This window comes from Oxyura jamaicensis, chromosome 1 (assembly GCF_011077185.1).
Source record: "Oxyura jamaicensis isolate SHBP4307 breed ruddy duck chromosome 1, BPBGC_Ojam_1.0, whole genome shotgun sequence".
NCBI classification, from domain to species: Eukaryota; Metazoa; Chordata; class Aves; order Anseriformes; family Anatidae; genus Oxyura; species Oxyura jamaicensis.
In genome coordinates this window covers 83,323,209-83,345,946 of record NC_048893.1, presented here as the reverse complement: position 1 = coordinate 83,345,946, position 22,738 = coordinate 83,323,209, and the positions used below count along the sequence as shown (strand labels likewise).

At 42.5% G+C, this 22,738-nt stretch overlaps 1 protein-coding gene across 2 annotated transcripts in view; it reads right to left on the bottom strand.

Moving 5' to 3' along the window:
* Positions 1-22,738, bottom strand: part of GSK3B (glycogen synthase kinase 3 beta) — a 142,653-nt gene that overhangs the window by 48,101 nt on the left and 71,814 nt on the right. For both annotated transcript variants that reach the window (XM_035314771.1, XM_035314772.1), the window contains exons 4-6: positions 15,307-15,390; positions 3,309-3,419; positions 468-598 (exon numbers count right to left, since the gene is read on the bottom strand). In XM_035314771.1, coding sequence (XP_035170662.1) covers positions 468-598; positions 3,309-3,419; positions 15,307-15,390 — 326 coding nt within the window. The remainder of the gene's footprint in view (positions 1-467; positions 599-3,308; positions 3,420-15,306; positions 15,391-22,738) is intronic.

The window sequence follows — 22,738 nt, the reverse complement described above, 5'->3', positions numbered from 1 at the left end:
ACAGTAGTCTGAAGCGTTACTGTGGATCCTGACCCTCTCCAGTATTTGAAATACTAAATGGATTGGTAGACTAATACAAGTAGGGTCATAAAGTTTAGCATTAGCCTTTCATGTTACTATGCTGTTCTGCCTGTTTTTTCTTCCACAAACACATTTCACCCTATTATTTGGTGTCATTTTTCCATGGCACAGTATTTTCCCTATGTAATGGCATCTTTACTTTTATTTTTTTGAACACCTGCATGAACACCAGGCTTTAATTTTAGTTCCCTCCCATTAGATACCATTTTCCGGCTCCACTTTTTTATATGAAATCATTTTAAATATAAAACAAAGTATTAATTTCCCTTCCAAAGCTACAAACAAACTTCTGACGAACACTGGGAGCTTCTTTGCAAAATTTCACTAGTTTCTCTTTGGAAGAAGTGGGTTTTACCATCCAGGCTTCAGGCCATAGACAAACTTACCTTCCGAAGTCGCAGAGTTTTAGGACAGCTGTATCAGGGTCCAGCAAGAGGTTCTGTGGTTTTATATCCCGGTGGCAGATCCCAAAGGAATGGATATAGGCTAAACTCCGGAACAGCTGATACATGTACAACTAGAACAGAGAAATACTGCATAAGGTATGGTTTCCCAGCCAAAACATGCTAAACAATTCATCTAGCACAAACTCTTACTAGAATGAAAAACAGAATCACTCAAAAAACAACCCTACTGAGTTTATGTTAGTGCTGTGAAGATGTCCAGAAACTGGCACATCTTTTCACCTCCTGCTACATACCGACACAGGAGGTTCAAATTCATTCGTTCTTTGGAAATGAGCACAACTCCAAGTAAGGAATTATACCAGCCTTCCAACATTCAAAAATAACCACAGAGCAAACAATGATGGTAGTCACAGAAAACATGCACACAAAAAAGTTTCAGTTTGCTTTGTAGATCTTCATAAAAATGAAGTATTCATATGATAGTATCTTAACCTGTCACTGGAATGAATCTCCCAGTTTTGCTCTTGGTGAAGGGACAGGCTCATTTTAATTTCAAACCTTTGGGCAACAAGAGAGGGCCCACGAAGACAACTGTTCTGCAAAAAATTACAGAAGGCACAAAGCAGCATGCTAAGAGAGGGTTTGCTCTGTCCCCCTTTCAAATCTGGCCAACTCCTTAGCAACGAGGAATACAGCAAGGGGAGATGTTACAAAGCCAAGAGCATCCAATAGCTAAAATACAGGACAACTCAGCGATGTCCAGCTGCTGCAGCCACACACATCGGGCTACAAAGACTAAGAAGCTGCTGGACATATTTAGGGCTGTATTGCATATGGAGTCGTAAAGACATGGGAAAACCCAGGCACAAGTCCGACTACTGGAGTTGCACCTTCCCGTTTTCCTTTTCTAAAAGTACATTCTTCACACATCAACTTTAAGAGTTTGTAAAACCAGGTGCAACTACTTGATATTGGTATCAAGCCATGTTTGCCTCACTCCCACCATTATCTTTGTCTTTACACTGCCTCCCTCTTTTTTTTTTTGTTTGGTGGGAAGATACGAGCAAAAGAATAGCCTGACTTCTGTCCCTGTTTTCAGTTTTCGTATTTGTCAAAACCACAACTCTGCACAAAGAAAAGCAAACGATTTCTGAATTGACTGTTCTAGACGCGTTAAGTTTTTATTGTGCAAGTGTATTGCAAAATAATCCAGCAGATTGCTCTGAATTGAGGAGTCAAGTCAACGCATGTGGAATTCATAAAGCTTGCCTTCCATCTCAACATGGCAAACCCAACATTTCCATGAATTTCCTACAGACTGTTAGAGGTTACATATAAAATTTAATAAAAAGATTACTAAAAAAATTCCCTGCAGTTCCTTAGCAGCTTGTTACCCAGGAAAGAGAAGTTCCAATAGGCATGACCTGACCTTTGTGTTGCCAGTGTATCTTCCAATTGCAAAAGCTTTAATGGCATCAAAGTCATGTGATCTCTTTTAAAACATAAGATTATGACAAAGGCTTGCTTTGTCAGAAAAACAAAGTAAGCACAGTCTTCCTGGCTCTTCTACCTGGAATGGGAAGTCCCAAATATCCAGCAAGATGAAACAGCTGAAGCAGAGTTTTCTCTCAAAAGATAAGACTTTTTCCCCCCAAAGTCCTCATAATGAACAGCAATTAGCACAAAAATTTATAAATAAATTATCAAAAGCTAAGCTAACAAGCTTTGGGAAGCATATAACCTGAGGGCATGTTCCACCAACAGGCCAAACACGGGAGTGACCTTGCAGTAGAAATTCTTGTTGCTGAATGATAAGATTCTGTGCTTCTTAAAAACAGGCAACAGTGCAGGCTATTGCCAAAGCGTGCAATTTACAATTTCTTCACCTATAGTTATGGCACAACACTTCATTACCGGAATAGTTACTTTTTGCAACTTTCATCTTCTTTCAACCAAATTAAAGCCTATTATTCAGCCCACCCTAATGTTAAGCATTACATATTTAAAGATGAGTCTGGAGAAATCAACGCAAGTCAGAAACATTTGTTGCTAACTTCCATTTAGTGTTATCTGGATGCCATGTTAACAAGCTGATACGAAGTTAACATGATCATTCACCAGCAGGCGGACTGTGGTCACCACAATATATGAAATAGAATTACCAGACCCAGATGTGTCCCATGCTTGACAAAAAAAATTAGATTTTATTCACTGCAAACCACTTTGTAAAAGACAATGAAAGATGCGGACAGCTCAAGTATGGTTTTGAGGCTACAATTTGCATACAAACATCTTGTCACACGTAGCTCTTCAAGCTGAGTGGTAAGGCCAATGAGCTCCAAGAGCAGGGAAAGAGACAAATATGCACCTCTCATTCCCTCAGAAGCACATGTAATCTCACTCATATGCCAGGAAAAGGGGAAGGTAACAGTTAAGAGAACACTGTTCTTCCTGATAGCCTCTTTGAATTCCTGACCTTTGTACTATTTTGTCTTCATCATCTCAGGATGCCGAAGCTGGTAACCTGCCTGGTGTCAGTCTCTAAACTGCCTGAAAACAGAACATCCCTCACTCCCCGGCCTCCCCCCAGCCCTTTCTGAGATGTCTGTAAAGTGAGAAATCAGCTGCTGAAACTTAAGCCTTTTGTTCCTCTTCTTCCTTCTCCATAGCATGAATTGTTCTGATCTTTTTTTTTTCCTTGCCTCAAGATGTATGTGCTTCTAAAAATTTCAGAAAACTAATTATGTGAGAAGAGAGGTATCCAGAGAGTCTGTTCCTATAATATACTTCTTCAGCTAACCACAGCTATTAGTTACCTACCTTGACATAAATCATAGGGAGTGTCTGTTTGGCCCGACTATAATGTCTGGCAACTCTGTATACTGTTTCAGGAACATAGTCCAGCACCAAGTTGAGGTACACCTCATCTTTCTGAAAGAGAATACAAGAGAAAAAAAAAAAATCAATAATAGCTTTGAAACATGAAGTACAATAAAAGCATTCAGAAAAACTGACAGGTTGAGAAACCTGTGGACCTTCTTAGTACATCTCTAGTGGGCGTGTGAGCTGCCACCAAACTGTTCTTCCTCTAGGCTTAGGACCTGTGCTCTAATACCGAAGTCAAATTTATGTTTAAGGTCACATTAATCAGTGTGGTCTCTACCATAAGGCATTTTCTGATTATAAATGAGGACAAAGATATAAATGTTCTGCCCACTCAATATTTTCATTACTAGCTATCACCTTGAAATATTTTCCTCATTATAAAAAGCAGGCTAACCAACCCATTAGTCCTTTCCCTGTCAAAACCCAAGAAGTGAAAACCTGGAATTCCCCAACTCACACCCCACAACTACACAAAAAAAGTTTTAAAAGCCCTCTTTTAAAAATGTTACTTTACTTTTACTGAACTGTTAAGAGGTTAATAATTACTAGCCATTACCTATTCACAGACAGCAACCCAACGTTAATATTCATAACCGTTCTGTTTACAAGTATTTTGAAGTCCCAGTTTTGTCCAACTTAAGCCTACAAACTCATTCTGGGTAAAACAGAACAAGATAGAAACAAAGATTTGAGAAGCATTTTTATTATCTGGAATCAGGTTAGAGGTCTGTGTGAACTGAATACAGAGAAGCAGCAGAAGTAGCTTTATAATAAAGTACTTTGTTACAGAATATGTTAGCAAAGGAAAGCAGGAACAAAGAGGAATTAAATGACACAGTGCTATAATCACATAGTGCCTAATTGTGGAAGGGATCATTTCAGTGGTAAAACAGGTCTTAAAAAGACTTCTGATATTTTAATGCGGTCTTCTGTGCAAAGCATCAGGACTGCAAATAGACTTAATTATACCCTCCTCCCCCCAACATTAATTATATCAACCTGAAAAATTATTTTTGAAAGCTCGGTGAATTGAGCAGAAGTAACCTCTTCTGCACTTGCTGAATTAAGAACTGGGTCTTGCTACAGGAAAGGTGATAGCGAGAGACACGCCACGGATGGGGACAGTACGGAGCTCCCGGGCCTTCACCTGGAGCCCCTTGTCAGCAGGTCCACTGCCTATGTGTCGTAACGCTTCTCAACTTGAAAACAAACCTCATTTAGCTGCAATTTAATGATATTACTGGGACTTAATTAGTCACTTAGAGCACAGTGTGGTGTTACTCTCACAGCTTTCCGTGTGCCTTAGCTGTCCCGATCCTGCCTGGGCAAGTAGCAGCAATCTCTGCTGGGTATATAAATGGCATGTAGTAACACACACACAAACACCTCCCATGCGTGATGTGTGAACAGCTGCTGGCTTTTGCACCGTTTTCAAGATCTGTGTTCATTGTTATTTGACAACACATGCTTGTACTTCCAGGACATCTCAGTAGCTCTTGCCAGTACCTCCTAACAGGCCAAGTCACCTTGCAAGGACCTGCCTGCATCACTCTTCCCTACAATAAGATGCTCTTCTTTAAACACCGCTGCTTAAATAACAGTGGTAACAGCACTGGCACTATGTGAATGACAATGGCCTGCTAGCTTGGGACTGCTCTTACTGAAATTCTGCAAGAAAGAGAAGGAGCAGCAGCCCCAGAAACCCTGCCTGCACCGGTGCCTCTCCTGCCGCTCCAGGAACCGGGTCACGCCAGCAAGGAACCTGGGGACACGGCTGCAGAAGGAACTTTCTGACGTGGATGAGAAGGGACAAATACCAGCAGCACAGAGGAAATACCAAACAGCTCCAGAACTCTACAGAAGCGCAATCGTATGAAAAGAACATCATACTTTTATTTTAGCACTTTCTCTTCTGCAGAAACAGTTCTTTCCCTTTCCCTACAAGGCAAGCGAAATCTACCACCACCCCCTACTTTCAGGATTTTCACAGTATTAGTTATAATAAAATATACACCCTGAAAAATCAAGTTAACTTATGCCTGGTAAGGCAGCCTGTATGCCAGGAGAGAAAACAGTCTCATGAAAATGAGAATGTTTGATTCAGTGTAGATAAAACGTGATGAATAATTGCCTCTCAGAGAGCAGTGCAGTTGTACTGGTAACAAGTCAATGTGCAAAGCACTCTGTTACTAAGGTTGATTAATTTCTTTCAAAGAATTCATGTTCCACGTATCAAAAAAGATTTATGAGACATTAGACAAAAAAACGAGTAAAAATGGAATTATAGTGATTTCATTATCCTCTCACAATACAAGGAAAAGGAGACATAAAACTAATACATATGATTATTAAACTTTCTACACTACTTCACAGCAGTGAGTTTCAAGAAACAAAACTGTTTAGTTCGTACCATCTGCTTCACTTCTCCATTTTGACTTCCATTTTTGCATTCTTTTGGGAATAGGACTATTCAATGGTGTGACATGACAAGCACAAAGAGATGTGGACACCTCAATTGCAGAGGTGGAGATCTTGCACCCACCAGTCCCTGAGAGTTTTGATGCCAACCACAGCACTTGAACAAACTGCATGGGCTTTGCATGGCGTTCCTGTGTAGACGTGTATCGCGTCATCACCTACAACATGTGACGGCACACGAACACCTTTCCTTCAGCCAATGAACAAATTGTCTAGATCTATATATCTGATGGACCCAGAACTTTAATATACAACTATAAAGGCCAGCCTTCTGCTGTTGGCTATGTAAGAAGCAACATACTCCACTCCTACCACAAGCAACTGACACTTCAGAAGTGCCCTAAATAGCTACTTTCATGAATTAAAGATGATTCAAGTGTTCTGACCTACCTCCTCCTGATGTCACCTGGTACAACTCTGATAAACACTTAGAGTACAGTTTTCAAGTGTTTTCAAGAATGATCACCCTTCTCTGTGAGCATGATCTGGACGAAAATAACATCCAAATTACCTGGCTTCTCCTGAACAAGATTCGGTACGAGCTAGAAAGCAGTCATGGCCTGACAAGCTCTGACGATGATGTAACCTGGTGTGCCTACCTCATGCATTCCTCCTCAACACATATTTTTCCAGTGACCCAGATGTATTACAACAGGAAATAGTGTGAGCTCAAAGAGCTTGCCAAATGAGGGCAACTGCTTCGGGATCAAGAGAAAGGATCAAGGCTTATCTTTCCATTACTGGAAGCCTTCTTCAAACCTCACCAAGTATTCCACATCTGACTTGTTTCCACGCTAATGTTTTGAAATTGCTGGGCTGGGAACCAGCCAAGGTAACCTAACCATCAGGAGCACATCTGAAACACCTCTACAGGGCCCAGAAGGGTCAGAAGTAGACAGCATCATATAAGTGGCAGAAATCTAATATAAAACATCATCAAATAACACACTCTTCCTTACAGATGTTGGGATTGAATAGATTATTAGCCTTCTTCCACAGCTCAAATGTTTAAGTGCATCTGTGTTTTCCTGTGCTTGCTGCTCAGATACACTTTAAAAAGAAAAAGGAGGTGGGCAGGGAGCCAGATCCTGAAATGCGGGATCAATGCATTTCATTAGGATTTTGACTTTAGCCCTGCAACGCATTTCTGGTCAATTGCCTCAAATGTTAGAAGCTGCTTTTTGTCACTTGGCAGACAAATTCTCAGCTGACACACGCTGCGCTTCTGAACACCTAAAGGAGCCAGAGCAAAATAACCATGGCCTTGTCATTGAACTAGCATGCATCTCTCAAGAACCAATAATTCAAGCACTATTTCACTTTGGAAACACTTCAGAGAAATAAATACCATTACAGACTGTGCCACAGTGAGAGGCACGAGTAGGGCACAGGAGCCAAAGCATTCTTGCAGCTTATTTTTTGTTGTGTCAGAAATCAGAGATTAAACAGGCTGCAAATACAGGCTCCAGCACACGAACATTAAACACTGCAAGGTTGAAGACCCAGTGAAAGTAAAAACATTACTGACATAGGAAACGCTGCAAAGAGGTCACAAACCCCAATTTTAAAACTCTCCTGGCCTTCAGTCCACACAAGTAAATAGTTCTAAGCACCATCCAGTTGAGGCTCAGTATGGCAAATACAAGCCATTAGCTAGTGAATTAAAGGATTCGCTCTTCCGGATTGTCCCTTGCAGGAAAAGGGCAAGTATTCCTTCTCTGTGATTCTTCCTTCTCAACAAACCTGAGATTAATCCTGAGTGGCTTCTATCAGCTTTTGATTGTTTTTTTCCACGTATCACACGCTATACTTACAACGTACAAAACTGCAATCAACATCAGTCAGTCACAGGACAACTACCTCCCCTCCTCACCACTGCCACAATGACAGAAGCCAGTCAGCTCATAAATGCCGAAGGCAAAAGGAGAGGGGATCACAGGGCATGCTCTGAGGAATACATCAGCATCTACGATGATGTCAAAACTTCTTGTCAACTGTCACTCCTACTCTAAGAAGAATTTCCCTAAGCACCAAGTAATACAATAAAAAGGCTACGGAACTGTTCTGGGCGTTCTTTCTTCTAGGGTGACCAAATGGATCCCATTTTCTTTATGGTATGAAAGAACTCCACCGACGTTGGCAAGGTATGTGCTGCGCGTGTGGGCTGTCAGTGTCAGGATGGCAGCTACACAAGGGTTCTGTCAGAAAGCGCTGAAGGATTTAACTCGGATTTTGGAAGCCAGAAAACTGATTTTAGCATCTCACGTGGATTAAGCCTTCTTTCAGAGCGTGTTGCTTAAACACCAGGGTGTCAGCGTTAGGTAAGATACGCCCTTCACCCTGGTTACGTTTAGACAACATAAAAGGTTCAAAGGCATGCTGTTTTTTTCCCTCAATATAAAAAAAGAAAAAAAGCTTTTACTTCTTAAAGCTACAACCAACACATACTTCACGCTCTTATCAGGCACAGTAAGACGTACCTTCCTGCTCTTGTCTTGAAGGCTGACATGGTACTTTAAAGATACAACGCCTTTAGTGCTGCTTTTGAAGACAAAGCAAGAATATGCAGCCTTCCTTCTCTAACTAGTTAGCAGCCATGACAAATGGAAAAATTTAAAAATGCAAAAAATGCTGGAACTGACCTTATCTGTATGAAGGAATGGTGACATCCAGTGGCCACATGTGCGTGTTTATACTCAGAGTTTACAACCACGTCTATTTCCAAACAGAACCCTGGCTGCCACCAAAGTAAAGGAGTCCTAAGACTAGATGAGTGAAGCTGCAGCTTTACCCAGGTAACTCCAGGGAAGCAAGAGCACTTGAAGAATCAAGTTAATACAACACTTAACACAATTGCTAAGTGTTCAGAAAGATAATATTTTCTATCAGTACCACAAACATCGGGTAAAATACTTCCTTCTCTGTTCCTTCAAGTGCCTATGACAGAGTTTGAGGAAATTACATGGGTCTCAAGCTTACTGTTCCTACACCTACCCGTCAAAAGATCCCCAAACTGGCCCATAATACTCATTACTCTTCAGCATCATATAGTCTGAGGTAGGAGCTGCCTGTTAGAGCCACTGTGATGGCAGCATAAGGACAAAGGCAAAGCCAACCGATAGAATTTTATATTTAAGATCTTTCCTTTGTCGGACTCGAAAATAGTTATTTGCATCTTGTATCTTCGATCACTGAAAGAGACTACATTGCTAGGTGATGCACCAAGCTTTATGTTCTAATGCAGTACTTTTCCCCTTCATTAAAAAAAGAGGTTTTCCCTCCAAACAAGACTACAGTAAGGAAAAAGGTTCTTCCTTAAGAGAATTTGGGAATGCCTGCCCATCTCATTTAATCTATGCCCTGTCAAGTCCTCAAGCTTTTAGCTGTATTTCCAAGGAGAACTATTTCTATGAAGCTGGAAGTAGCCTCCCAGCATCTGAAAGATGGAATCGATCTGTGATCTTTGACACGGGTGATCTATGGATATTTGAACTACCTCTTTCAAGCAGAGACTATGCCATCAGCTGGCAACAAATCTGTAGGAAGATGAAAATTAGCAGAGAAAGTTGGGATGAGGGGGCTGTCCTGCATACCTTGCCATGAAGACATGAAGCAGAGCTGTTGGGCACGCATTATCTTCTTGCCTGTGCGCTACATGCAGGCTGAGAAGAAACGTCCAGAACAGGACATACCCACGACAGCAACCTAGGCAAGACAGTATACACTACCTGTCCAAACTGCTCCTGCCTCCGAACAAAAAACGCTAGCTGCTCTCCTAACAGCCATCCAAGAAGTGGCTAGAACTGGCATAGGAATGACTTTAGAAGACAGAAGTGACTCACCAGACATACGGGACAGGTCAGTGGCCTAGAGAAACCACAGAGCTTCCCGCTTCCACAGCGTGCATCTGCCACAGAGGACCCACTGCTTCCTACTCCAAAGCCCTGCTGCAGGCAGGCGTAACTGCTATTTCTGCTAACGAAACCTACTCAAAATCAGAGACTGCTCATAGCTGCAGCTGAGGAAGTTCCCAGCATGTTGCTAGCACTAGCAGCAGTGACTGGTAATCGTTATCTGATGACTGGTGCCTTTTTTGAAATGAGCTTGGCAGACCTCAGGCACGGACTACAGAGCTACCAACATCACAAACTCATCATAATTGGCATTAATTGCTCCTTTGTTGACAGCACAGCAGATCTGCCAAGGATTCAATGGATCGTAGTGACTAAATTCATCTGTAGTGATGGCCGTTCAGCACTTTACTAGGCCGGTGCAAAACATTCACGTAGGCTGTGTCCATTTGGAATTGGGATCAAGGCTCTGTTGTCAGTTGAGTGTTTTGTGAAAAAACTGTCTTTTTTGGGGTGTATGGGGTAGGGTGGGGTGGGTGTCACTCCTGCAAAAGAGAATAGTGATACTCATGCCTCTGAAGGTGGAGGGTGTACCTTTTCCACCAGGGATACGATCCTGGAGAAACGCTAGCTGTTCAGTAACACCTGAATTTCCAGCTGGCCAGTCACTCCCTTCTTCCAAATTTCTTCATTGCAGCTTAGTACGTTGCTGCCAAAGCGCCTCGGAGCCGCACACTGAGCTGCATCTATGAACTGCTGTGCGCTATCTCCTGCGCATTTATTTTAAACCTCAGTCTAAGTCTATGGGAGTAAATTTCTACCCTGAGTCTGCATGGACTTTTGGCTGCACGCCCTCACAGCTGAGGCTAAATAAAACTAAAAATCAATTAAAGCATGCAGAAAGGCCAGCTCAGCCTCCACAGTAGAGTCAGCGTATTGCCTATTTGTGAGCTTTCATGTTTTCTTTGACTACTCTGAATACCAAGCCACCTTAAAGAGAAAAAAACGTTACATAACCAGAGCCGTGATTACTCAACAAAAACAGTATTTACTTCACTTTTATACAGTTTGATGCAGGAACAAATCCCTCCAGTTACCTCTCTTCCTCTTTTGGGCACGGATCAGGATCAAATCAATCAGACTATTAAACACTCAAAAATATCCACACAACAAAACCCGACGGTTATGACATACCAAAAAAAGATGTATCCAAAACCAGAAATGCAAAGAAATAAAATGGGGATTAGGAATCCTTATTTCAGGTTTTACATAGCTGAATAGTTTTATTCAGCAGCCACTGATTTAAGATGATAGCTCAGGCTGCAAAACATCGGGGATTACTCTCAGCACAGGAGCCAATGAGAGCGCTATTCAGTCTGTCCACATCCAGCCTCCCTTGTAGCATGGTTCAAAAGGTTCTCAGCAGAACTGAGCTAAAAAGCACAAGTAGCAAGACTATCCCCTGCCCCTACATGCTTCACTACATCACCATTTACATTTCTGCATCATGCTGCAGCCCCTGAAATTAAGGAAAAGTAGCAAAATCAAACCAGAAGAGTATGACTTCCTAATACAATCTGACCTCCTGGAGGTAAGCTGACCAGCCAAGCAGGCAACTTGCTCAAGACCCTACCATGAGGCAGGATACCAGAATTACCACTAAATACAACAGAGTTGTCTAGCCCTACAATCCTGCCCATTTTTGCCATTTGTTCAACTACTTCCATCGAGAGATGATTCCACACACTAATCAACATACTAGTTGGTTCGTCTTTCTTCCCCTCTGTTTCTTTCCACTAGTCATAATTACAGGTTTTGGACTACTGAAAAGCACATTAGAACTACAAAAGTCAGTGTCCTGCTATCAGTCATCTCATAAAGCCTCAGAAAAAAAAAAAGAGAAATCAGAATCTACTCTGGCAAACTCATTAAGGAAGTCTTTGAGAAGAACCGAGTTACCCAGCAGGTCTGACAAATGTCTGTGAATTTAGAGAAAGACAGAACTGAGGAGGATATAGTTTATAGAAGCAAGCTGAATGCCAAGCCCGTCAACTCTCTCATTAACATACATTACATGCTCTCTGTGAGCTCTCTTAAACTGGAAATTATTAGTCAAACATGATTAATATGTAGTCAGTACTTAAAGCAATATACGTAATAAATATAAAAGCATAAATGTGTGTGCGTATATGTGCATATATATATATACACAAATATATACATGCACATATCTATGAAAGATATACCTATATAAAGGTAATACAAATTCAAAGATGCTCAGAAACGGGGGATTCACACAGTCACAGGAAACAAAGGAGAAGGAATCAGTCAAAGCCGTGTTTGATACAGGAATTCCCTGCTGCTAATGCTGGATTGCTTTTGGTGAAGGCAGGAAAGAAGCTTAAATAAATGGAAGAAACAAAAATGAGAAGTTTATCTCAAGAAAAGAATATAGGGCATTCAAGCACTTTAACCAACGTTATGGTTAGCCCCTGAAAGGGTGAACAGAGTACGTCAGATCTCTACAAACTAACCACAACTTTAATGCAGCTAAAGAAGAGTCTCACTATCAAGTGTTACGTAGAATTGATTTTTGCTGCTGTTTCCAGCTTTCTACCACAGAATTGAACTATTTGCTAGAATAAAACCTGTTTTAAGGTTGCCCAGTGCCTAAAAATGCCTAATGCTTAAAATGAACTAAAGTGACTATTAGGCGCACAGCTTTCAAAGAATACCAATCTCAGTCACTGGATTTGGAGAAACCCTTTGAGGCACCTAGAAATCAAGCCAAATTTAAGCTTCTCAGATATTAGCAGGAATATATATATATATTTTATACATAAAAATATATATATGGGCTATATATGGGCTTAGAGACACTGGTATCAAGCACCAGATAAAAGGAAAGAAGTCCATGGAACACTTCAGCTGGGACCAACACGTGGATTAAACATGGCAGCATGAAAACGTTTATGCAAGAGAATCTTTGACGTGTAGGGACCAAAATTAAGTTCAGTTTGAAACCATTTTATTAAAGGGATTAGCAGCATAATAGTTACTTCTGAAATGCTCCTGTCATTGCTTGACTTTAGTTAATTAACAATCCACTGCTATTAATCTGTGTTTACTTTATGCTGAATTCTGCATGAAGACAGAGAACTATTGAAGCCCCGCTTATGCTGCTAGGGTTTTCTGCTATACTTTCCTTGGATTTTCACACTACTCTTTCCACTGGACTTGGCTTCAAGAATTACTTTACAAAAAGTCCTGGGTACCTAGCATCTAAATCTGCAACTGATTCCTACGTGCCCTTCCTGGTTACCTGACTGGACTCAGATGAGTCTACCTTACACTTTTCTCCGCTTTCCTCCACTCTCCAAAGGCTTGATCATGAGGGTAACATGAAGGAAAAGATGCTATTCCTTCCCAAGCTGACAAAAACACGAGAAAAGAGGCTATTCTTCCTCCCCAGCAGATGAGCTTCAGAACCCCAACTTGCTACTATCTAGAGCTTTTCCCAAGCAGCAGCTGACAAACTAATTTGCAGTTGGCTGCACATGCTGCTGCCAACAGTGGAAATACAAGCCAGTTATGTATCGTTCTGCGCAGAACTGCAGAGAGACCTTGCAACCTGGATAGGAACATTATCGCTGCTGACGTTGGGCTGAGCGCACCTTTGCCCTAGGGACTGGTTCACATTTGTCCCATTTTGCAACAAGGTGGTAAGTGGAAGTCTCAAATGCACAAAGCAGAGCTACGAACAGAGAGGAGCAGAAGGAATTTGAAAGATTTATCCCCGAAGCATTAAGATTCACTTGTTGTGGGACAGAGGCTGCATTTTTAAAAACAAAACCAGCTCTGCCAAGAATTAGCCATGTGGAGTTGAAGCAGCTAAGTGGAAAATCTATTCGACAAGCTCAACATCAAGTTAAAGATTTCCAAAAGAGTTTTACTTAAATTATTGTTAGACAAGAACTCCTGGAACAGTGTTCTCAAGTTTTAACACTTCCACCATTTGCAGAAGACTTCTAAAGCTGTTAGATAAGGCAGTTGCCTTCTGCTTGTCTCTTGAAGTTCTATTTCCCACTGGCCAAGTTACAAACTGCTTTAAAAAAATAAATATATAAAGAATCCAAAACCAAGCCCTCCTTCTCAGTATTTCTATTCTTGTAATTTCTGGTTACTTGCTAAATGATCACAATACAATAACAATAGAACACTTTTACTGCACTACCACCAAAAGAATAGACCTATCAAACTGCAAGTGCTTGCCAAAGAATTGTAGGGGAGAGAAAGATGAAGGCATGACTCCCCCCACCCAAAAAAAAGGTTGAAAAAAGACATATTTCTCCTCGATTCCTGCAAGCTGGTTCTGCAAGTTTTCTATGGACACAGGCAAGGCATAGGGCCAGGCGTCCTCCGGGCTCTCTCAGAGTTAACAACAGGGCTCCTCCAGCTCTCCCTCTGTGCACTGCACAGGGCCACCGACGACTCATCTCGGAGGCATCAGCTCCTTCCCTAGCTCCTAGAGACAAGGGGCAACGGCCATGAAGTGGTTTGCCTCTCCCATTCTGTCAACCCACATCGTGGCAGCCTCAGTTAATGGCCATCCTACTGCTATCAGCTCAGGTTCAGTCCTTTTTAGCACTGCAGACACAGGTGTACTGGCATCTGAAGGCAACTAAGGATACGATCTGCTTATAAAATGGTAAATTACAACATTTATACAAACTATTTTAATAATTTACATAAATATTTATAGCTATATTCATATACAAAAGAGACCAGAGGTATTTCAGAAGGTCATCTAGCCTCACTCCCTACCTCCCCGTGCTAATAAACTCCCACATAAGCCAGATAGACTTCTTTGGGGGGGAGGAGGGGGAAAGGGAGATGACCTTAAGGGTGACCCCGCTTTATGAATGAGGTTGGACCAGATGCCAGCTTGATGCCCACTCCATCCTGAACTCTTCTATAACATCACATTAAAAGAAAATCTTATACTCCCTTTCAAAGAAAAAAAAAAAAAAAGAACATTTTGAAATAAAACAAATGGCAGCACCTACTTCTTGAGATTTATTAAATCCTGCTATCTGCTCCTCCCTCTGGTGTATAAACATTCTGATAAATGCTGCAATCATGTGATCACTTTTTTTCCCCCGTTTGATTTTGAAGTTTAGTTTGTATGTGGTAGAGACACACAAGGAAGGGGGACAGAGACATACAGAGACTGGGTTTGGGAAACATCACATAGGTGCTACAAATCTAGAAAGCTTAACACTGAATCCTAGCAAACGATCTGTTCTTACAGAAAGGTAGTGCTAGAATGTGCAGATGAAGCCCTGCTGTGTTTAACTGAATTCGAGAGGGAGAGTGTATCCAAATCTGTTTTGTTCTGCTACAATAGTAGCACTACTCCTCATGGGCCACCACACTTCTACAAAAGAAAGATCTGCTCCAAAACAACCTGTTCAGTACCACTAGCGTTTTCTCAGCATTAGCATGTCTACTATCTTCACACTCTTTCTTGTGTCTATGAATTGAAACAGCTCAGTCTGGCCCAGATGGTTACTAGGAGGCATTTTCCTGTTTTTCGTTCTTACCTTCTCACCACTGGAGTAGAAGAAATAACGCAATCGGACAATGTTACAATGATCCAGCTTTCTCATAATCTGGAGCTCTCGGTTCTGAAAAATAAAAAGAAAAGCAAACAATTAGGAAAACTCTTGTGCTGGTTTTGGCTAGCTGGTATGGTGCTGTGCTTTGGGTTTCGGATGAGAATGAAGCTGATAACACACCCATGTTTTGCTCATTGCAGAGCAGTGCTTGCGCTGAGTCGAGGACTTTTCAACTCCTCATGCTGCCCTGCCAGTGAGAGGCTGTGGGTGCACAAGGAGCTGGGAGGGGACAGAACCAGGACAGCTGACCCCAAGTGGCCAAAGGGACATCCTGTACCAGGTGGCGTCATGCTCATTAAATCCAGGGGGAGCTGGTCAGAGGGTGCTCCTGCAGCTTGAGGTCCGTCCGGGCATCAGTCAGTGGGTGGTGAGCAACTGCATCATGCATCACTTGCTTTGTGATTCTTTATTATTTTCCCTTCCTTTTCTGTCCCATTAAACTGTCTTTATCTCAGCTCAGGAGTTTTACCTTTCTCCCATGCTCTTCCCCCATCCCAAATTGGGGGGACTGAATGAACCACTGTGTTGTGCTTAGCTGCCTGCCAGGCTAAACCACAACAACTCTTCTCTCAAGAAGCCAGAGTACTGCAATTAATAGCTTAAACTTCAGATGTAGGAGCTGACAAACTAAGGAGCCAAAGAACAACAGGAAGGTGGAAAGAAGCGACAGCTTTCTTGTTGTAAGAATCACAGTTGATTAGCCTTCCAATTACTTTACCACTGAGAGTATCAACATCTTTGAGTGCATTTTCTCTCTAAAATAAAGGTCCACAAATCTACTGCAAAAACCAGTAGTTACCTACTCATATTATCAAAGCTTCAGCGGTGAAAGGCAAGAAAACATTAACTTTGCATTTTTGTTTTCTGATCTTACAGTAATGCAAGGCTATCAGCAAGAATAGTTAGAAGCCTTTCCCCTTGAATACTGTAAAAATAATGTAAAAGCAAACATAACGTTTCCACCTACACACCTCTCCTCCTCCACCCTGAAAAACAGGTTTGTGATGGAAGAGCATTTCCCTTACCATACTCTTTGCAGTATCAACAAAAAGACATGTAATTGAGAAGGGAACTCAATTCTCACTGTTGTTCAACCAAGGTTTAACTAGATGTGGGCAGAGAAAATAACGCTCTTTTCCCATTTTATATCAATCTGAAAAAAAACCTGTGAAAATCAGTTCATTGCATACTTAATCAACCGGCAACTTTATTGCAATACCCACTGCAACCAAGCCCTAAACAAATTAGGGAGCTCCTAGCCTAACCGATAAAAACGAGTGAAACTTTGGAACGCAGGTATGAGTAAAAACAAGTGAAATCAACCCAGCTATGTTTGTTATGCTTTATTCCACAGCTGTTGCTACTCCTTTCTCCCACTGCCACACCTGCACATCACTTCCCCAATGCCTATATAATCTACAGTTTCAAAACCAGAAGGTATTCTGAATTTAACTTGGATCACAGGGCTGCTAATCGTGCATGCTAACTAGCTAGGATCAGTAATACACAGGTCTTAATGGCTTCATTAGCGCTGACAACTTCAGGAATATTTGGGAAGAAAACTGTTTAGCCATGACACATTCGCATACTTTGATGCACAAAAGTAACACCCACTTCGTGAGGTGCTGCTGTTGGAATACAGATGGCACGCTCTGTGTATTCGAGGGTCACACGTAGTGCCTATCACTACTAGTGAGGGAGGCTTAAGGAACTCTGCAAGAGCCACACAGAGCTTCTCCTGAGAACATAGCCACAAAGTCTGCTTTTAATTCCTCTAAGCCACGTTGCCTTAAAAAAGAGGTGTTAGATAGGCTGGAATATCATTAGTCCTTTCATCCTGCCACCAGCTTACTGAAAAAGAATACTTCAGTATTATCCAGCCCTTTACAAACATGAGTGACATCTCACACAGCTACCAGTTGGCAATTACCCAGCCAGTCGTTAAGGGGAGAGCAAGGCCCTGAGCTTGTCTGGCTTGTGAACTAAAGCCCAGGTCCATTAGGTGCGCACCATGACAGACCTGTTCTGACCTGAAGGACGGAAAGAGAAAATAAAAAGAAATCCGGTAGAGATCTTCGAGGCTTTCATGTGTCTCCTGAAATTCCATGGGGTGGATTTGCAAAAGAGGAATACAGGCTTCATCATGTAACCTCACCAACACACCTCACATCTAACAGAGAAAAGGAGTTCTGGTAGGAACGGGAGCTCAAAATTTATCCGCTTACTCATTCTTTATTAAATAATACCAAGAAGTCAACTTGGAGAGTCATGGTTGGCGTTCCTGTGACACATGGTATCACTCAGACTTCTGACACAAAGACCCTATCTTCTCTTCTCGTCCGAACTGCACACCACCGCTCCGGCTGTGGTATCACCCTCAAATCGTAAAACCTGGAGCAGATTTTAGCTAGCGAGATGAAGCAGGGGTGGATCTAGATCCTATCAGTCATGGAAACACCTCTTGTGACAAGAGTCTGATTTCTCCAATTGGATTTTACAGTGCTTAACTGCTCCTGCAGGACTGAGCCTAACCCTGGGAGTTCCCACACCTCCACTCAATTCCACCAGCAACTCAAGGCACGACGTAAGACAAATGATTTATTTCTCCCTATCTCACAGTGAGGTGGTAATAATACCCTTTATCTCAGGGAATTACTGGAAGAAATATGAATGTGTTAAGCACGTAGGTGTAAATAATATTTTAGCAATCCCTCTACTAGCTTCTTAAAATACACGTATACGCTCCAAGTCAAGTTATGGCTTCACGTTCTTAAGATAGAACGTATATGCTGATTGGATACGCTGGAAAAAATCAGGAGGAGTTATTTTAACGAGAGGCTGAAGTTATATTTATATTCTGGTATCTCATCCTAGCAGAAGTACAATCTGTGCCCACTTTGATGCCTTCCACGCGGATCCATCTCCTTGGGCTCCCACCCAGTCCATCTGCGGCAGCCTCACGAGCAGCACTTCAACCGGTGCTAATATTGGGGTAGTTCATAAACCAGTTACACAGTGACCTAGATCTTACGTCCCAGGACGAGACAGCATGAAACAACTGTCATCTTCGCCAAACAGTCACCTCAGCCATGTCAAAACCAAGCTGACTTTTAATCATCACTCCTGATGGGGTTACAACTGGAAATAACATCAGTGGTCACAAAAGCTCGACTCGATGTGGCAGGGAGAAGAGACGCTGATGTTTGTGTCACGGGCTGATGCTTTTAAGAACTATTTTTCTCCCATTAATGCTTCAAGAACTCTCACGTTACTACATATTACTTCACTGTGTACCTCTTAAATAAACACTAGCGATTTCACATCATAAAGCGCGCCATTAATTACCAGTGCACAAATACACCGTGGAAAAAATCAGATTATAAGCAGGGAACCCTTCGCGAAGAGAACAGTGACAGATGTCCTACACTGAGTACAAGAGAGAAATGGCACGTCTAAATATAATGCAGACTGAAACCATTTCAAAACACACTGAAGAGAAAGGCTGACAGTGCCCGACCAAAATGCAGGGTGGATGAAAACATCGAGCTCATGCTTGTCCTTAACTCCTCATCTCTGTCTTCCAAGAGCGCCATGGGTGAAAAGTCAGGCTCAAAGAGGAAGTCATTCTTCCTCCCCCTTCTCCCACCCCTATTCACACAGAAAGAAAGGTTTCATTTTCATACGACTGCGACTTTCAGGCCGGGAAGCACTGAAGGCAGCATCACCCTTCAGCAGCAGCCTCACAAGGGAAGATGCAGCAGACTCCCGCTTACCTGAAACACAGCTCCTGCAGCGCGCCTTCCTTTGAGAAGCAGCAAAACCAACAGCACCACGAACAGACCACTCAGCGGGTTTCTGTTGGGGTTGGATTTCTTTATCTAAAATACACGGCTTTATTCGGAATGCGCGGGGCTGCCGATGTGCAGATCCAGAAGACTGCTTTACAACCAGGGCATTTCAGCCTTTCACTAGCTACTGAGGCAAACCTATTGTGACAAAAACCTGTTCATCTCTCCTGTAGACTTCTCTAGCCCTTACTGTGTGTTATATTCATCATAACAAGTTATATATTCATTAAATTGAATTACATATTTGTTATGTTAGATATTATGTTGAACAAATCTGGTTGCTCAAAGGTAAAGGTTTGGGTAAAGATCGCCAAAATATCATCAGATTTCTAACTTCAACGAATAGCCAATAAAGCTGATGCATGAAGTCTCATGCCTTCTCTCCAAGGTTACACCCCAATTCCTCATAATTTGCTAATGCTGCAGTTGATATAAAACCACCAAATCAAGGTTATTTCTGCCTCACTACCTTAATCTGCCCTAATGGACTAGATTAACCATCTCCCCCCCACTCCATTCTGTCCCCATCCAGAGATTTCTAGAGCTATGTCAGTTTGTATTTATCACCCCTGATCTGGATTTATTTTTTTAAATAATACCACAAAATGACTGAATCTTCAGAGGTGACTTGATGTGTTATGGATTTGCAGCTTCCTGAACTGGACCGCAGCAAATGAAGGTAAAAAGTTTTGTAGAGCCTCTGTCAACATGACATGATCAATATATACCCAACGACATGTAGAAATATCATCTGGACCCAGTTCAGAGAAGAATTCCTCAGAGCTTCCTTAGCTAAAGGGCATGCTGGATTTTGCTCTTTTTAAAAAAAAAAAAAAAAATTCAAAGTAACTGTTTGAAGTCTCAGCAAGGTTCTTTGAGGATGATGCTCAAAGCAGATGAAATGGGAAAAACCATAGACTTGAATTTTTGCCTTGTGTCACACCAAGGATGTGACCTGGTTCCTGTGACCGCTTAAGACTGCGTACCTCTCGTCCTCTTGAGAGAAGATGGAAAGGCTTTCCATTTTTCAGGTATAAATTACTAACCTATTTCAACAAACAACTTCAACAACATCCTTCTTGCTTAAAATAAGACCAGCAACTAAAACTAATTCTCATTTTTGCATTTTTTGAACTAGTTTTTGTTCTTTTGGGGGCAACGCCTTTGAATGCTCAAGCTCAATATGCCTCATTCTTCTCTTCGGTTGGAAACAAAATGAAGGGCAACTGTCACATGAAGTCTGGCATTGTACACAGAGAGAAGCAGCACAGGTAGATCCAGATTTCTCAGCATACATAACCCTCCTCTTATGTCTTTCACATTAACATCTTCGTCATTTCTTCTGCTTCTTCTGTGATTTTCTCCGTTCTCCCATGCTTCTTGTTCTTCTGTAAAGGTTTTGGCAGTGATGCGCTGGAGCAGGGGGTCATGAGCAAAGCAAAGGAAGGAACTGGTTTCCAGCAGGAGACATGAAGGCAATGAAGAAGCCTCAAGGCTTTTTTTTTCCCCCCTTTTTCCCCTGCCTTTTCTCCTGTTCCACTTGAACAGCCTGAACAGCCAGTCACCTCCACTCATGTTCACCTGCTGCACTGCTGAGCCTGCCTAGAGAACAGGATCAGGCTGAGACCCTGAGAGATGTAAAGCATTTTCACAGAGCTTAAAAAAGCCCCACTACCCTGTCCATCTCCCACCACAGAGAAAAGGCTGGACTCCAAGCACAGAGGTTTTCCAACGTGATCCTAGTCAGCCACGCTTGATGCCTGGCAGAGATGACTGCACAACATTTAAGCCATACTTCCTAGGCTCAGCTTCCTAAGACATCCCATGACAAAACACCGAAGGGGAAGCTGTCATGCTTCACATAAGCCTCCTGTGGTACAGAAGTAGTACCACAGAGGTTACCAAGAGGTAGTGGGATCATCAAGATCAGCATGTTTTCACTAGTATCATTAGTAAATCTGCAATCATAGTATGTCTGGTGCATCACAAGCTTGTCTGGAATGACTGCAAATTAAAAGGTGCACCTTTTCTTTTCTAAAAATTCCTGAAGCTGCCCAGGCCATTTCTCCACACACGCATTTCAAACACTGCCAGTCACAAGGCTCCTTTTAACACTGTCTTGCTGTTACCAAAATAGTGACAGAAATTATTCTAGGCTCCCAGAATTATCTTCCTTCTACAGACAGATGACGGAATCTGCCCATGCCAGCCATCAATAGCTAGCCACCCATGACAGGTCCATTTTGTGGTCAAGCAATTTCAAGCAGTGAGAAACGCCAGCAGGGATCACAGTTTTCCTCCCTTACATTTGAGGCATGGTTTAAGACAATCCCTCAGCCTCCCTCTTCCTGCTGGTCACAGCCTATTTCCAATGCGGGCAGACCTAGATTCAAAAGAAACCCTTTTGCCACAACCACCGTCCCCCATTAGTGCTGGTCCACTGGTGATTGTAGCTTGCAGCCCAGCAGCCCAAACGCATGGCTTGGAAAGTCGAGGTGCCACGTCCTGCTCCAACCTCTACCAATGAGTAACGCACGCGCATGCGGTTAGAGGGTTAGTGTTTGTTAAAACACTGAGTTTTATCAACCAGAAAGGCCTAGAGACAAAGATATCATACTCATTAGTATACTGTTAGTGTTCAAGGCCTCCCTCAGGAAAAAAATAGAAATTAGTGATAGCAACCAGCAGTTTATAGCATAAATGTAAACTTGCTGCTTTAAACACCATCACCACCCCATGCAGACACACTCCTTCCCCATATCTCTTCCTGCCTGCCATTCACAGGAATCCCAACCCTTCCCACAAGGGAAAACCCTAACACTAAGCACCTGTGCAAGGTGAGAATAATTAATTCAATTCATCTGCAAGCGTGATGAATGGAGGGGTCCAAGACAGAGAGTACTTGTACATGTCTTTCTGTGTTACTACCCGACTGCAAGCAACACAAGCTTCCTTTCCCTACCAAATTCCACAACGCTGCCAAACTTTCCACTGTTTGTTCTCATGTAAAGATCTGGTAATTAAGATCCTGAAGCAACAAAAGACGGAGAGACACAGCGGGGCTGCGGAGCAAAACGTTTCTGAAACGCTGGCCTGAGAGCTGTTAGTGCAGAACACCCAGGAAGAGTCAGAGGCACAAAACGCGCGTGTCAGCTCTATTCTAGTCAAAAATTGCTACCGAGCGCAGCGACCTTCAGCCCTGGCATGGGCACAGAGCAGGGCAAAAAGCGGCGGCTGGGAACGAGGCGAGAGGCGTGCTCTGCTGCAGGAGGTCGGCGTGCACAGCATGGCCGGGGCTCCACACGTGGACGCAGGGCGGGCAGCGAGCTGCTGACGTGCACACCCAAGATTTACTGCAGCCTGATGGAAACTGAAGAAGCAAAAAGCAGCACGGGTACCTTAAACACGGGCTAGATGTCATCGACCTGCCAAAAGCGAGGCGGATTACACCTCCACCGCGTGGTCATGAGGGAGCTGCCAGAGGAGTATACTGGATGAAAAGCTGCGAC